The 14715-nt window shown below is 54.6% G+C and overlaps 1 protein-coding gene across 1 annotated transcript in view; it reads left to right on the forward strand.

Annotated features, from left to right (window-relative positions):
* ADAMTS2 (ADAM metallopeptidase with thrombospondin type 1 motif 2) overlaps positions 1 to 13462 on the forward strand; it is a 246077-nt gene extending 232615 nt beyond the window's left edge. Inside the window, exons 20-22 of the mRNA XM_030316217.1 lie at positions 1047 to 1176; positions 1987 to 2076; positions 9906 to 13462. Of these exons, the coding sequence (XP_030172077.1) occupies positions 1047 to 1176; positions 1987 to 2076; positions 9906 to 10363 (678 nt within the window). The 3' untranslated portion in view covers positions 10364 to 13462. The remainder of the gene's footprint in view (positions 1 to 1046; positions 1177 to 1986; positions 2077 to 9905) is intronic.
* The last annotated feature ends 1253 nt before the right edge of the window (positions 13463 to 14715 follow it).

Raw genomic sequence — 14715 nt, forward strand, 5'->3', positions numbered from 1 at the left:
GCTACAGGAACCTGGAGTTCTAGGAGACGGAGGGTGGCCTGGACTCCAGGATACGAGGGGAGACCTGGGCTCTCATCCCTGAGGGCAGAGAAGGCCGGCCAAGCTTGCAGGAGGGAACATGAGCATGGGAGGCCTTGAACTTGGGCTGCAAAGAACAGTAAGGATGGTCTCGGGCTCAAGGAGCAGTCTAGGGGCAGGGCTGAGCAGGCCTGGGGGGTCGGAGTCCCCAACCCGACCAGCCTCGGGCTCACTGATTCATTGCAAGGACTCCCAGGACTGAGAAGTTGTTGTACTCACAGGTACAGGGTATTTCAGTGAAATCACAGTCAGCAAAGGGGAAAAGTGTGTGGCAAAGCCCAGAGGAAGCCAGGCACAAGCTTCCAGGCGTCTCCTCCCTGGGCTCCCAGGGACACACACCCTGGATTCTGTCAGCAATGGTGTGTGATGCCACACGTGAAATGCCGCCAGCCAGGGAAGCCCACGTGAGCCCGGGTGTCCAGGGTCTTCACTGCGTGGCTGACACTGGTCAGGTGGGGAGCTCACTGTAAATCACACTATTGGTACAGACTAACCGGCCAGACCAGTGCATTGTGACCCGAGGCCTCGAGTCTTGCAGAAACACTCTTACCAGAGAGAACACTCCATGAACTTGGTTCCCCAGAGCTTCCCAAGCGCCAGTCCTGAAAGCAGGCCTTCCTTGGCACTCTGTAGGGTTTGAGCAATCTGGGTCGGCTGTGTCAGCCCGTCCCCACACACAAGGTGAGGACTTAAGAATTCTCCCTGGGCCAGGCTGGGCCGAGCTGTGAGCCAAGCCAGGAGTCTGGGTGTGATGGCTTCTGCTGGCCTGTCCCCAAGCAGGGTGGTGGAGCCTCCAGAGATGGAGGTGGCTGCTGGAGGCTGGACAAGGCAGGACAGGCCTCTGACGCATCCTCTACCCTCTGCCCCTCACCACCTTCCGCGTGTTACAGGGTTACATGTGTGGGGAGCTCTTTCAGGCCCAGCCAACCATGGGTTGGGGGCCCTGACTGGTGACTCTCCACCTGCAGTGCTCTGTGACCTGTGGCAATGGTACCCAGGAGCGGCCAGTGCTCTGCCGAACGGCGGATGACAACTTCGGGGTCTGCCAGGAGGAACGGCCTGAGACAGCCAGGATCTGCCGGCTGGGCCCCTGTCCCCGTAAGCCCCCCATCCCAGCCCCCAGTGTACAGCGGGTCCAGGGTGAGGGGGGCTGGTCCAGGCGAAGGCACCTCTCCCCACAACTGGCCAGACTCAGCATCTGTGAACCAGAAGGAGAAGCTGAGCCCTCCCAGGCCAGCGCAGGGATCGTTCCCCAGTCAGAAATGGGACTCTGCCATGCCTTCCTTGCTGGCACTCCCCGTTGGTCTGGGAGACAGAAGCAGATTCATGGTGACCACACAGTGGGGCTCAGCCAGATGTGGCACCCATGCCCATGTGAGCAGGGCTGCCTGTGGGAGTAGGGGGTACCCGTGGAAACTGGGGGTGCCTAGTGCCCTCTGAACAACCAGAACACCATCTGCGTGCAGACACCTTGCCAAGTGCCATGTGCATCACCTCTTTTGGTCCCAGAAATAGCTCAAGCCGTAGACCCCACCATGAATCCCATCTACAAAGGAGGGCATTCAGGGAGGTCAGATGTGCCCACCCAGCTGGGCAGGGGGATAGATCCAGGATTCACCTACTCCCCATGTTCCTGGGAAGCAGGCTGGGTGGGGCTGCTGGGAGCAATGCAGCGATAAGGTGTGGCAGAGCCTTGGTGCTAGGTTGTAGCTGAGACTCAGGAGGCATGGTGGGGGGTGGGGGCGAGCAGGAGGACTGGGCAGCTAGAGCCCATCTGTCTGAGGGGTCTTTGCCGAGCTAGGGTGTCAGGGCCCTAGATGCCTGGGGCTATGGAGCGTCTCTTGCCCGGGGTGACCGTGCGGCCCAGCGTGGGGCCACGGCAGCCACAGCCCCTCCTCTTCCCTCTAGGAAACATCTCTGATCCTTCCAAGAAGAGCTACGTGGTTCAGTGGCTGTCCCGACCGGACCCCGACTCTCCAGTCCAGAAGACCTCGTCAAGTAACCGGCCCGTTTATAACTCTGCCTCTGCCCTCCAGTGCATGCCCTGCGCCCTGTGGAGCTTGCCGTGGGCTCCCCTCCTCTCTTTCTATGGAAAACTTCCCTGACTCTTCCTGAGCGCTCTCTCGGTTGAATCTGATTTCTCCGGGCCTCTGTGCTCGGCAGTCTCCTTTGGAGCCGCCCAGCCGGCTGCCTGGCCGGGAGGGCCCGCCTCTGCAGAGGCGTGGCCCCAGGGCAACTGGCCTCTTGTGGGGGGGCCAGGACCTGGTTGGTGATGGCGTGTAAAGGGGCAAAGATCTGTCTTGGTGCTGGAGGGGCCAGAGGCCAGAGTGCAAATGTGACCACTTACTTGGTGACCACGTCTCGGGGCCACATCCCTGCAAGCTGGAGCTGCAGGTCAGAAGTCAAGGGGCAAGCCCACCGGTCCCCTTTCAAACACCGCCCACCAGCGAGGCGAGGCCAGAGGGGCTCTGGGGCGTGTTTTGTGCCGCTGAGCTGGGTGGCCCGGCCCTGAGATTCCGGGGGCGCGTCGGGGGCTTCCCGGCCGCCTCTGCTGTTGCTGCTGCTGCTGACCCTGTGCTGAGTGTGTCCTCCTGACTTGTGTGACTGTGGCCTGCTTCCTGTGGCCTTTGCGTCCAACTTACACAGCCCTTGGCCACCCCCCTCCCTGAGCCCCATCCCCTCGCGGGTTCGGGTTAAACAGAGACGGCGGGGAATGTGTCCCTCCAGTGGGACACTGGGACACACCGCCCCTTCCATTCTCTGTCCATTAGCTCCAATGGCCTTTTCTCATCGTGCACACATGACCCCATCCATAGAGGTGAGAGATTGAGAGAGAGGTTGAGAGAGAGAGAGAGAGAGAGAGAAACTGATGTGGATGCGGCCACCTACCAGTGTGAACAACTACAGAATTACCTCAATTTTTATTGCTTTTTTGCTTAGATAAAACTATGTAGAAAATGCCTTAAAGTTGAAAGGTAACAGATTTGGCTGCTAAGTCCAGCTTCAGAGCGGGGACGGGATCCAGGTATAGGAAGCAGGCAGTGGCAGGCCCAGGGGGAGGCAGTCCCGCTCATCCACTTTTCACCCAGAGTAAGGTTTCCCAACCCAGAGGGCCTGACTCCCCTCTGGCCCTGGCGTCCTGTGCAGGGGACCCAGGTGTGCTGGCTCCAGCCAACACTGCGGAGAAGAGACCCACTCTGAGGCCATGCGGCCAGTCGGCACTGACTGTTTGCTGAGCCCCCCACCCCTATCCCGGGCGCTCCCCCAGTGCTGCCTTACCCAGAAGGCAGCGCGCCCGGCCCCTGGTGTGACCCGTGTAGCGCCCCCGCCCCAGCCCCCCTGCCACCTGCTAATGGCATCCCTGGGACCAGCACCCAGCCTCCTCCCTGGCTCCAACTACTGTTATGTACATACTCGGTGTGTAACGCGTACTAATTCTCACGACTGTTAACTTCCAACTTTGACTAGGCCACGCGAGTGACTCTGACTCTGGGAAGGTGCAATACGGTCCTGGGCATTGTGCTCTCTGTCTATATGCACTTTGGTTTATCAGGGATATTTTATTAGTGTTTTGTATGTATCCAATGACGTAATTAACATAGGCTCCATTGTTGTCGCTTTTCCGGTTTTTTTATGAGACAAAGTTTAGTGTGTGCCAAAGTGACTGTGGAAATGACCTTTTCTCCTCACTAATGATGGAAAGACTTTCCTGTCATGCATCCCACAAATAAACTCAATAAAAGTTCAGTGAAACTGGGTGCTTGGGTTTGGCCCGCTGCTGGCTCCTTCTCTTCGCCTCCATAGCTGACGGCGCTGGCAGACCTGCGGGGACCCTTCTGTCGCATTAGTGACCGGGTTTCCACTTCCAGTGACTCCCGCCGCCCCCCATCCCCCTGCCTAATGTGGATATGTAGGGTCCCTCCCCAACTGAGGTGCATACCCCTGTCCCCAGGCATTTTTCAAAATGTGACAGCGGCCCATGAAGACACTCCACTATGATTTTGACTTTCGACTCATTCGTGCTGAATGAGCCCCTTTGCGGGAACGTCTGGGTTCTCTCCCCACAGATGGAAGTTTTTCACCATTGGGAAAGGGTCCTGGGGTGGGTTTCCCCTACCTCTGGGATCAGTGGAGTGGGAATGTGGGGTCAGTAGCCCAGATAGTGCTGGCCCAGGTCACCGCCCCCCAAGCCACCATTGGGCCACTGCCACCTGTTCAGGGAGGGAGAGGTGCCCATCTGGCCCAGGTCGGGGGCGTGGGGCGGGAGAAGGGCCAGGCAGCGGCAGCTCCGGGCACCTGGCCTGTGCTCAGCCGTGCCTGCCCGCGTCTCCACAGGCCTCGCGTCAGAAGCTGCAGGGCCTGGTGCATTGGCTCACCTCTGACAAGGGCCAGACAGCAGGTCGGGGTCCAACAGGGACCTCCTATCAGCGGGCTTCTCTCTCTTCCCTCTCCTATGGAGGGGATCCCGTGCCACAGAGGAGGGAGATCCTGAGAAAGGATGACATGGGGCCACCCGGTGTCATGGAAACAGTCTTGGAGTCACAGGGCCAGGTCCCGGGGGGCCAGCCTGCCAGTGCAGGTCACGGTAGCGTGGCTGAATTCACTCTGCCCAGAGCTCTGGTCACTGAAAGGAATCCCAGCTCCAGAGACACAAGACCTTGAGAGACACAACTTCGTCTGAGAGAGCCACGTCCACGCAGTGTCCCTTCCCAGATGGTTCAGGAGGAATCCCCGTGGAAGGGGCTTCCAGGCCAGAGCTGCAGGCAGGCCACCGACAGCCCAGGGGACCACACCAGGGACAGTCGTGGTGCGTGAGGGCCCCGCCGGGGGGCCCACGCTCCTGTACCCTGTGGCACAACCTTTTTGGATGGGGAAATGCTGCATGAGGCTCAATTGAGAAAAAGAGAGAACCAGGTTTTCTCCATCCTAGCCTTTCCCGAAGCGTGGGACACAGGGAGGTTTAATTCAGAGGGTGCGTAAATGTGGCCTGAATCCCCCCGCCTCTGAGCAGCCCCTTCCTAGTTCCCTTCACCCTTCACGACGCCGGCACCCCCCTCACACTTGCTCGCTCTCTGCAGCCCAGAGCTGTGCAGGCGAGAGGGTCTCCCTTGCCATTTGAGGAATTAAACTTTGGATGAAAAGTTTGTTTTCCTAATTAGGGTCACCTTTATTGATCACTGCTACTTGCCCATGAATGGTGGTAGTGTAAGGTTTTCTTCTAAAATAAATGTTAAGTTAAAGAAAAAAAAGACATTAATTTAAAGGAGGAAACACAGGCAGGATTTGGCTCGAGCCAAGATTGGTGGGAATGGCCCACAAATGGCTTCAGTCTATGACAAGGGGTTTACTCTCAATGGTTTGTTGTTGGCTGGAAGGCAATAGGTCTTGCCAATTCATTGCTACCAGAAATGGCTGAAGACCAGGTACTAGGACACCAGAATCTTATTCTTGATGTAGTACAGATGCTTTGCCGGTCAGTGCCTCTGGCCACATCATGGGCCCTTTGGTGGTGTACTTCCCCTCATCTCGGAGGGCTCTCTGCTCAGTGATAAAACTGTTGGCATCCTTTTAAGAATGATTGGCACCTGGGTGGCTCAGTCGGTTGGGTGTCCGACTCTTGACTTCAGCTCAGGTCATGATCCCAGGGTTTGTGAGTTTGAGTCCCATATTGGGCTCTCTGCTGACAGCGTGGAGCCTGCTTAGGATTCTCTCTCTCCTCTCTGCCACTCCCCCGCTTGCACTGTCTCTCTCAAAAATAAATAAATCTTAAAACAGAATGGTTCAGCAGGGGCAGGGGGCACCTGGGTGGCTCAGTCAGTTAAGCATCCGACTCTTGATTTCAGCTCAGGTCATGATCTCACAGTTCGTGGGTTCGAACCCTGTGTCGGGCTGTGCACTGACAGCATGAAGCCCACTTGGGATTCTCTCTCTCCCTCTTTCTCTGACCCTTCCCCACTTATGTGTGTACTGTCTCTCTCAAAATGAATAAACTTCAAAAAAAATGGGAATGATTATTTTGAAAAAGTTTGTAGGGTAATATTAGCATAGCCAAACTCCTGGCCTGTGGCTTTCTTAACTCTTCATTCATTATCTTCATTTTTAAAAATTTAAAGCAATGCAGCCACCGTGCAGAGGAAAATAGACATAGAAGTCCAACCTGTAGGGCAGGTGGAGGGAGGCGCCCTGGAGACGGGGACCCTTGGCCCTCCAGCTGTCACCTGCCTGCTAGTTCCAAATCATCCATTCACTCAGGGACATCTGTCCAGTGCTTTCTGTGTGAGGCTCTGACTCGGGCACTGGGAGGCTGCTGAGCTCCCGACCACAGGTCGGCAAACTTTTCTCTGAAGGGCCAGACAGTAATGGTTAAACCTTATGTACAAAACCAGGTGGAGGCACCCACTTGGGCCATGGGAGTAGCTGGCTGACCCCTGCCCTCTACAGGGGGGATGCTGGTTTCCCAGGATCTCAGCCTGGGGGGAGAGAAGTGAGGGGGAGGCTTAAGTCATTTATGTGAAGAAGGCGGCACAGGTGACAGGGGAGGGTGCTGCTGTGGGGCCAGGGTGGCCCCACTCCCGGCAGCATCACCAGACCTGGCTCCGTCTGTGTTTGTTGAGGCCCCTGCCCCCACCATGTCCAGCCGGGTTGGACAGTCAAAGCCAGGGGTGGGAGGACACCACCCCCTGCCTTGTCAGAAGTCTCGCTGTGTCTCTGGAGGGCTGTGATCAGTGGTTTCTACACCTGGTGGCTGCCAGAAAGGGGAGAAGGGTCAGGGGGTGGGGAAGGGGCCAGGTGGGGCTCCAAGCACCCCCGAGCTTCAAACAGGACCACTCCAATTTCCTCTGTCTCATACACTGGGCATCTGTAAGATTTTATCTGAGCGACCCAGGATCTTCTCATGTGATTTCTGGAATCGGCCCTTAGCACGAGGCCACCTGCCTTTCCCCCTCCACATCTTGAGCCTGCTTCTGGCTCTCTAGGTTGGGAAGGCCAAAGCTCTTCCTGAACAGCTGATCTGTGTTTACCTCTTTCACCTTGTGCATCACGCAGTCTGGCACATTTCCTCCTGATTTGGGCCACTCAGAAGGTTAGAGTCAAAGTTGGGTCCACCTCTGGTGGTATGTGCCTCTCTGTGTTCTTCATGCCTATCATGTTACTATTTTAAAATCCATAATTTCCCTGTTTTTGACTTCCTCAGTTATTCACGTGTGTCTTTTTTCACACTGATATATTTCTGCATTGTCTGATTCACTGGTCTAGGCTCTGGGGCTAGAGAAGCATCTAAATATAGCTTGGGGCTCTGCCCTGTGGAACTTACTGGATAATGAAAACAGGTGACAGACACCTTATCTGACAACTAAATGTGAACTTGCCAACTGGGATAGAGTGTTGGGAGGGAGAGAACTTCCCAAGGGAGGGCAGGTGATTCTTGCCCGGAGATGTGTTTCAGCTGAGCCTAGAGGAGGAGAGGAGAGCAACTGAAGGAAGACAGAGGGGGTGGCCACAGTATGTGCAAAGGCCCTGTGGCCAGGGGGAGCCCAGTATAACGTAGGGGGTCAAGGCCTGAGTGAAGCTGGAGAGGTGAAGGAGACAGGTCCTCACCCTAAAATCAATGAGGGGCAATGCAGGGGCTTCAATCAGGACAGTGACATGGTCACACCTTCAGTTGAAAAACAGCATTCTGACAAGAACAGGACAATGAACAAAAAGGAGAAAGAATTGAGATAGGTCAGCAGAAAGGAGGCTCTTACCACAGTGCAGACAAGAGGCAAAGCAGCTTGACTCATGGAGGTGGGAGAGAGGGGAAATGGACACACCTGAGAGTGGCTAGGAGGAAATACCAACAGACTTGGGAGTGAACAGACGGGGTGTGCCTGGGATTCGGCTTATGCCCTGGAAAGGCCATTCTCTGAGACAGGTGGTGCCAGCCAAGGCCCTGGGTTTGCACTGGGCATGTGGAGTCTCAGGCACATTTGGGACCACAGGGGTTAGGGGGCTGTCCTATAGGCAGTCCTATCCGAGAGTCTGAAGCTCCAGGAATTTGGGGTTGGTGTCCGGTCAGGTGGATCACCAGCCTGGAAGGGGAAATTATAGGCTGGAGCAATGTGCAGGCAGCGGGCACCATCAGAACCTCCTGAATGGGAGAGGACCTGCTTATCTGTTACTGCGAGAAGTTTCTATGGGCTAGCAGAGTCACAGACGTGGGTGTAGACAGTGCCCCGTGTTGGTGCACAGAGTAACTGCATCAGATGTGGTTTCTACCCATGGCTGCCTCTTCCTTCCCTTTGTCCTTCCCTCTTTCCTCCCCACTTCCTTTCTAGGAGACAAGGTCAAGGAGGGAGAGGGAGAGAAAGAGGAATGCGGCAGAGGTTGTGAGGGAAAGGTTTGAGATGCTCACTGCGGGGGTGGGGGGCGGGGGGCTCAGAGGGTGGCTTAACAGAGAGACACAAGTAGGCAGGTGGGCCCAGTGAGGCCAGGGATCAGGAATTTACACCGATCTGCTATTCCCTGTTATGTTGTCATAATGACTTATTCTTTCATGTTGAATGAATTCCTGCAAATCCTCTCAAATTCTGTGGAGTGAGGTGGTGAGGGAGAGGGAGGAGGGGAAGGAATTTGGGAAGAAGACAGGGGGAGAGAGTAAGAGCAAGAACAAGGGTAGGAGGGGTTGTGTGGGTAGAACAACAGCTGACCTTGAACCACACGGGTTTGAACTTCACCAGTCCACTTACACATGGGATTTTTTTTGATAAATACAGCACAGCACCCTAAATGTGTGTTTCTCTGCCTTACGATTTCCTTAATAACATTTTCTCTTCTCTGGCTTACTTTATTATGAGGATACAGTATATACTACATATATCATACAAAATCTGTGTCCACCCTGCTGTTTGTGTGGTCGGGAAGGCTCCTGGGCAAAGTAGACGGCTAGTAGTTAAGTTTGGGGCCAGTCAGATGTTGTATGTGGATTTCCAACTGTGTGGGTGGGGGTGGGGTGGCACCCCTAACCCCCACGTAGTTCAAGGGTCAACTGTGATACAGCTGCAGACAGTTGGAGCCCAGCCAGGAAGAAAACAGCTGTGCAGGGAGAGACACTGCCCTCTATAGAGGCTAGACCGCGGTGGCCGGCTTCTTGGGTGGGAAGGAAAGGAAAGGAAAGGACACACCGGGCGGGAGGACAAGCCTGTGTGAAGGGACCGGGTTTTGGAGCAGTCTGTTGGGGGATGGCCAGGAGCCCAGGGTGGTGGGGCTGTGCGGTGGAGGCAGCAGTGAAGGGACATGAGGCTGGTGGGTAAGTCAAGGCAAGGGGAAGAAAGCCCAAACAGGTTTGGGTGAGGATGGGAACATATTGTGCAGGAAATGTGGTGAGGCTGCCGCCAAGTCTCTTGGGTTTGTTCTATCAGGTTTTAGAAATCGGTCTCCTCAGGTTCAATTTTGTCATAGTTAACGGCCTAGAGATGACTGCAGGGCCGAACTCCGCCACAGGATCTCATTGGGGTTACCAGTGGGATGTCAGAGATGAATCTGACGCAGTCCCATTCTTTCACAGGAATCACTCCCCAGGCCTCATTTCTGTCTGGGACTCTGAGAGATACAGAAAACCCCAGGGGCCTGCCTGGAGGCAGGGAGCACCGCTCACAGCTTGTGTGGCCGCGCTCTGCTGCAGCGCTGCTGACATCAGGACCACACGCACTTTCCGCGTGAGCTCGCTTGCCTCTGTGCTGTCTCTGGGCTCTTTCAAACGCCTCCTCCTGCTTCCCCTGGGGGGAATGAGGCCCCCCCACCTTATCCTGTCCTTTGGTTATGTGCTTCCCGCTTTTCTCTTTCAGAGGCCCGCTGCCAAGGCGACAAGTCAATGTTCTGTAGGATGGAAGTCTTGTCGCGCTATTGCTCCATCCCAGGCTACAACAGGCTGTGCTGCAGATCCTGTAACCTGCACGACAACCTCACCGATGTGGATGACAGGGCGGAGCTGCCACCTGGGAAGAACAACGACATTGAAGACCTCGTGCCCACCCTCCCGGTGCCCACCCTCATCATGGAGGTGCGGCCTCCACCAGGCACGCCCTTGCAGGTGCCCCTCAACGCCTCCAGCACCAACGGCACTGAGGATCACCCAGACACCAACGCAGTCGACGTGCCCTACAAAATCAACGGCCTGGATGAGGAAGGCCAGCCGCCCAACCTGATCCCTCGACGACCGAGCCCGTATGAAAAGACCAGAAACCAGAGAATCCAAGAGCTCATCGATGAGATGAGGAAGAAAGAGATGCTCGGGAAGTTCTAATAAAATGGAAAGATAGCATCAATAGCATTTTTTTTCTTGCTTATAGATTATATTCCATGGGATGACAGATCGTGGAGAGGAAGTGAAAATGTCTGATTCCAACAGGTTTTAAGAAAACAAAGAGGAGAATGACATAAACATCTATACATGTGGTTGTGAGCGTGGGGCAGCTAGGTTCACACATGTGTTTGTGTCCCAGCTCTGGAATGTTCTAAGTCCTGTCCTGGGGTTGGGTGTGGAGTGGGGAGAGGAAACACGTGCCCCAAATTTCTGAGCAGTGATTGGGAATCTTCCTGTCCTTGGTGGTGACAGCCCTTCTGGAGAACATTCTGGAGAAATGTTCTGCAGGAACATTTCCTACCAATCCCCAGACCGAGGCACAAGCCCCATGGGGAACTCTTATTAGGAGAAACAGTGATTTGTTTACTAATTGACCAGTCACTGAGATGAGCACAATGAAGTGGAGGCCGTGAACTTGAAAGTCCATGACGTCAAGGGCCGGGCAGGTGTCGAGGATGAGTGTGGCAGCCCATGGGGGACTGTGACCAACCTGAGAGCCGCACCCCACTAGTGCTGCTTTTGGGTTCCAGCCACTGCTGCCTCTGTGACCGCAGGCTCCTGGGGCCAGATAGGGTGCTTTCAGTAGAAGTCTAGATTTGCATGCGAAATCCTCAATCCTAAAAGTTCAACCCAAAATATTTCCGGGGGGCGGGGGGGTTCTGGAAGGTCTTTTAGGGTCTAGAGCCACCAGGCTGCAGCCTCTGGTCTCCAGGCTCGGCCAGACGCAGTCTCTCGAAGTAACGACTTAAGGAAGGAAAGCCATCTGGCCCGACTGGCGCTCAGGCACTGTGTTTGACTCAGCCCACCCTGAGCTGCGAAGCTGTCTGCTTCTTCCCCAGAAGGTACGGAGAATCCTGTAACTAACTGGACTTGATCTGAACAGTGGGCTGCCTTTCCTACAGGAGGAGAAGACCGCAGGGTGCACTCTCCGGCTCTCCCAGGCCTCTTTCCTATCGGCTCACCTGGCCTGCGTGCTGCCTCTTGGCCAGCCTGGCCTTGGCCCCGGGGCTCCCCAGGGGAGGCTCTCCCTCCCCAAGTGCGTTGGAAGAATGAGGGGGGCATGCGCTCTGCTGGATAGTCCAGCGACTTTCCCAGAGGGGAGAGAAGGGGAGTGGCCGTGCTCTGGGTTCTGAGATGGTGCTCTGCCTGCTCAGGTTTGCTCCTAAAGACGAAGGCCAGCTTCTATTGCCTGCAGGGATGGGGCGGGGGTGGGGGGGGGGCCTTGCTCTGTCTCACCCTGCTCCATTCCTTGGCAGTTCCAGCAGTGAACTGTAAGATTTGGCCTCCCATGAGAAGCACGGGGTGGGGGGTGGGGAGAGCCTGCTTTATCTTGTGCTGCTCCTAAGCTTTGACAACTTGTCTTTTCGGCATAACGGTGCTTTGTGATCAAGATGTGAATGGAGAGAAGCAGGAAGGGAGGGGGAAGGTGGACGGGAGGATGGCGACTAATTTTTACCTCTCCCTGCATTGATATTTTGTGAACATGTGGCTTGCTTAAACTTCCCCAAATTACGAGACCCAGGGGGCACTTCAGCTGCTTAGCTGGGCCAAGCCTGACACATGATTCTGAAGCTTTTTGCATCTAGGAAGGTTCTAGAGCCTTTGTATTCTCACCAGTCATAGATTTTAGAGAGCTCTTTTCTGTTTCGTTCCCCATTTTATGGATGAGAACACTGAGGTTCAGGAGAATACCATGATGGCTACTTTATACTGAGTCTGAGGTGCTAGGTATGTTTGATTCTGTGCATGCGTGCGGGTGTGTGTCTGTGTGTGATCTAGGGCCAAAGTGAGGGTGTAGGAACCAGTGAGAGCGATATCTGGGATGATGCCTACCTTCCGACTGGGCGGTAACTAGCCTCCCCAACCCCCGCCTGTACCAGCCGCCTCCCTCCTCTCTGCCATCTCGTCCCACACATACTCCTGCATGTGCTGGTGTCTCAGAGGAGCTTGCTGGCTTCTAAGAAGCAAACTGGAGAAAACATTCTTGGAGATCTCTCACGGTATCACCTCTTTGACAGATGTGGTGTAACGTACTTTCACAATCCTGTCTCTCTATAATCAGGAAAGGGGTGTCTCAGCTTTCTCTCACTGGTTGACCCCTGGCAGCTGGTGCTATTACTCACAGGCTGAAGGACTGGGTAGCTCTTGCTTGGGTCTGTCCTGGGATGCAGAGCAAATTCAGGGTGACTGACCCTCACCAGAGAGTATCACTCAGTTTACCCAGCCTGGGGGCCTCAGGATGGGAATAGTCCATTCCCAGATCCCAACAAAGCAGGGCTGCATGTCTTGGGGACTGGAAGCCTTTGGGGAGAGGCCCCAGGTGGGACACCCCCAGGGTACCTGTCTTCTTCTGGAAGGAGGGACATGCCCCCTGGGAACTGTAGGCTGGCATGGCCACCACCCCATGTGTCATACTCAGTACCTGGGGCCATATACCCACAGGGCTCTCTAGAACTAGACAGTCCTCAGGGGTCTCTCTGTCTAAGGAACACAGGGTTTACCAGACTTCGAGAAACTCATCTCCACTGAGCTTGGGACCAGTTGGAGAGCCAGCTTAGCCACAGTCCCATGACCTTTCAGAGCCGGCATCCATGTCGGGGGGCTCCCGCAGCCTACAGGCCAAGAAGATTTCCTAGCTGACGTTCTGGAACAGCACGCTGAGAACTCAGAGGTCCCCTCTGACTGCAGCTCCAGAAAACTACGTTTGTGGGGAGACAACCTGCTGGGGTTTGGGGACTTGGCTCTCTGATCTACTCCTTTTGGAAAACCCATGGAATTTCCTGTATAAGCCTTTTGTTTGTATTTTAAGGTTGTTTGTTTGGAGTCTATACATGGTGCTCAGCAGCAGTCTCTATCAGGTGAAGCATGATGACTATGTAGCCAGGCAGCCGCCGCACAAAAAATCATCATGGTGCTGAACTCAAATCACAGCATTTTATCTTACCCATCACAGCAATCAACGTATTTGTTTTCTGTATAGAAAAATTTGGCTTCTTGATTTTATAACTTATTAAAGTCGAAATGTCTGTGTATTTTGCACACCATGCCTGCGTTTGTTTGTTACCTTGACTACACTACCCATGTCTTCAGCCTACACTTGGGTGGGGGGAGGGATGTGCTGCCCTCACAGGGGGGGATGGGGCCACCAGGAGGCCCCGAACCTACTGGCTAGGCCAGCTGCTCAAGTCGGGACCCTGTGCCTAGCAAGGGGCCCCCAGAAGGACAGGTCTCTGCTCCCAGATCCCCAGGGAGTTGGCTGTCCAGGAGACACCACTTAGCGGGTTGCTTCCAAGCAAACCTTTAGTTCCAGGAGAAGATAAAAAATCTCCTGACTCCTCCTCCTCCCTGATTCCGACCCCTTCTCTCCTATAATTAGGGTTTCCAGAAACAACACTAGATGCTGAGTTACATTCGAATTTCAGAGAAACAAATCACATTTTAGTATAAAATTGGGACACACTTGAAAAATTATTTGTGGTTTCTCTGAAGTTCAAATTTATCTGGGAGTCCTATGTGTTCGTTTGCTAAATGTGGTAAACCCCCCCCCCCAATCAATATTCCACTTTTAAAGACAAGCCCATTCTGGCTGGCCCTTGGATACTATCAGGTATCCGGAGGAGGGAGTTGAAGGAAGGAAGAGATTTCTCTTAATGCCCCCAGCCACAGAGGAGGCAGACAGGTCGTGTGCGCAGTGCTGGGGAGAGGGGCCAATCTTACCAGTTTGCACTGAGGTTGGAGGTGGCTTTGGAGTACACAGGATTTCTCATCTTGTTCTTCATTGTAACCTGTTTTGACTCCATTATTACAGTGCAGTTAGTCCTTTACAATGGGGGGAGAGGGACATGGGATGGGTGTGAGTGTGTGTATTAGGAGAGGGGGCAAAGCAGAGTTGGGGGAGCAGAACTGGCTGAAACTAGGTATTTGCAAAGGTGTTTCCGTAACTGGGTGACCAGGTGAAGTCATTTCAGACAGGCCTAGGTTATAGAGGGAATGGTAGGCAAGGATGGTCTGTGCTTTCTGAAGAATATTGATAAATGGTTAGGAGGAGCAAGGTGACATTACAGGTATTGGCCACCACTCTCTCCTCTACACACCATGTAAGTCCCTGACCCCCAGGCACAGAGCAGGCACGCATGGTCATACTCATGGCTGATGCCCTACTGAGCGCATCCTTAGCCCAGGGGAACATAGTTGTCCCCCATTTAGAGGCCGTGTGGCCAGTCTCTCTGAACTTCATGACCCCACACTGTTTCTTCACTGCGCTGAGTTTAGATGCTCCCATGCCATACTCC

Source organism: Lynx canadensis, chromosome A1, assembly GCF_007474595.2.
Source record: "Lynx canadensis isolate LIC74 chromosome A1, mLynCan4.pri.v2, whole genome shotgun sequence".
In the NCBI taxonomy this organism is placed as follows: Eukaryota; Metazoa; Chordata; class Mammalia; order Carnivora; family Felidae; genus Lynx; species Lynx canadensis.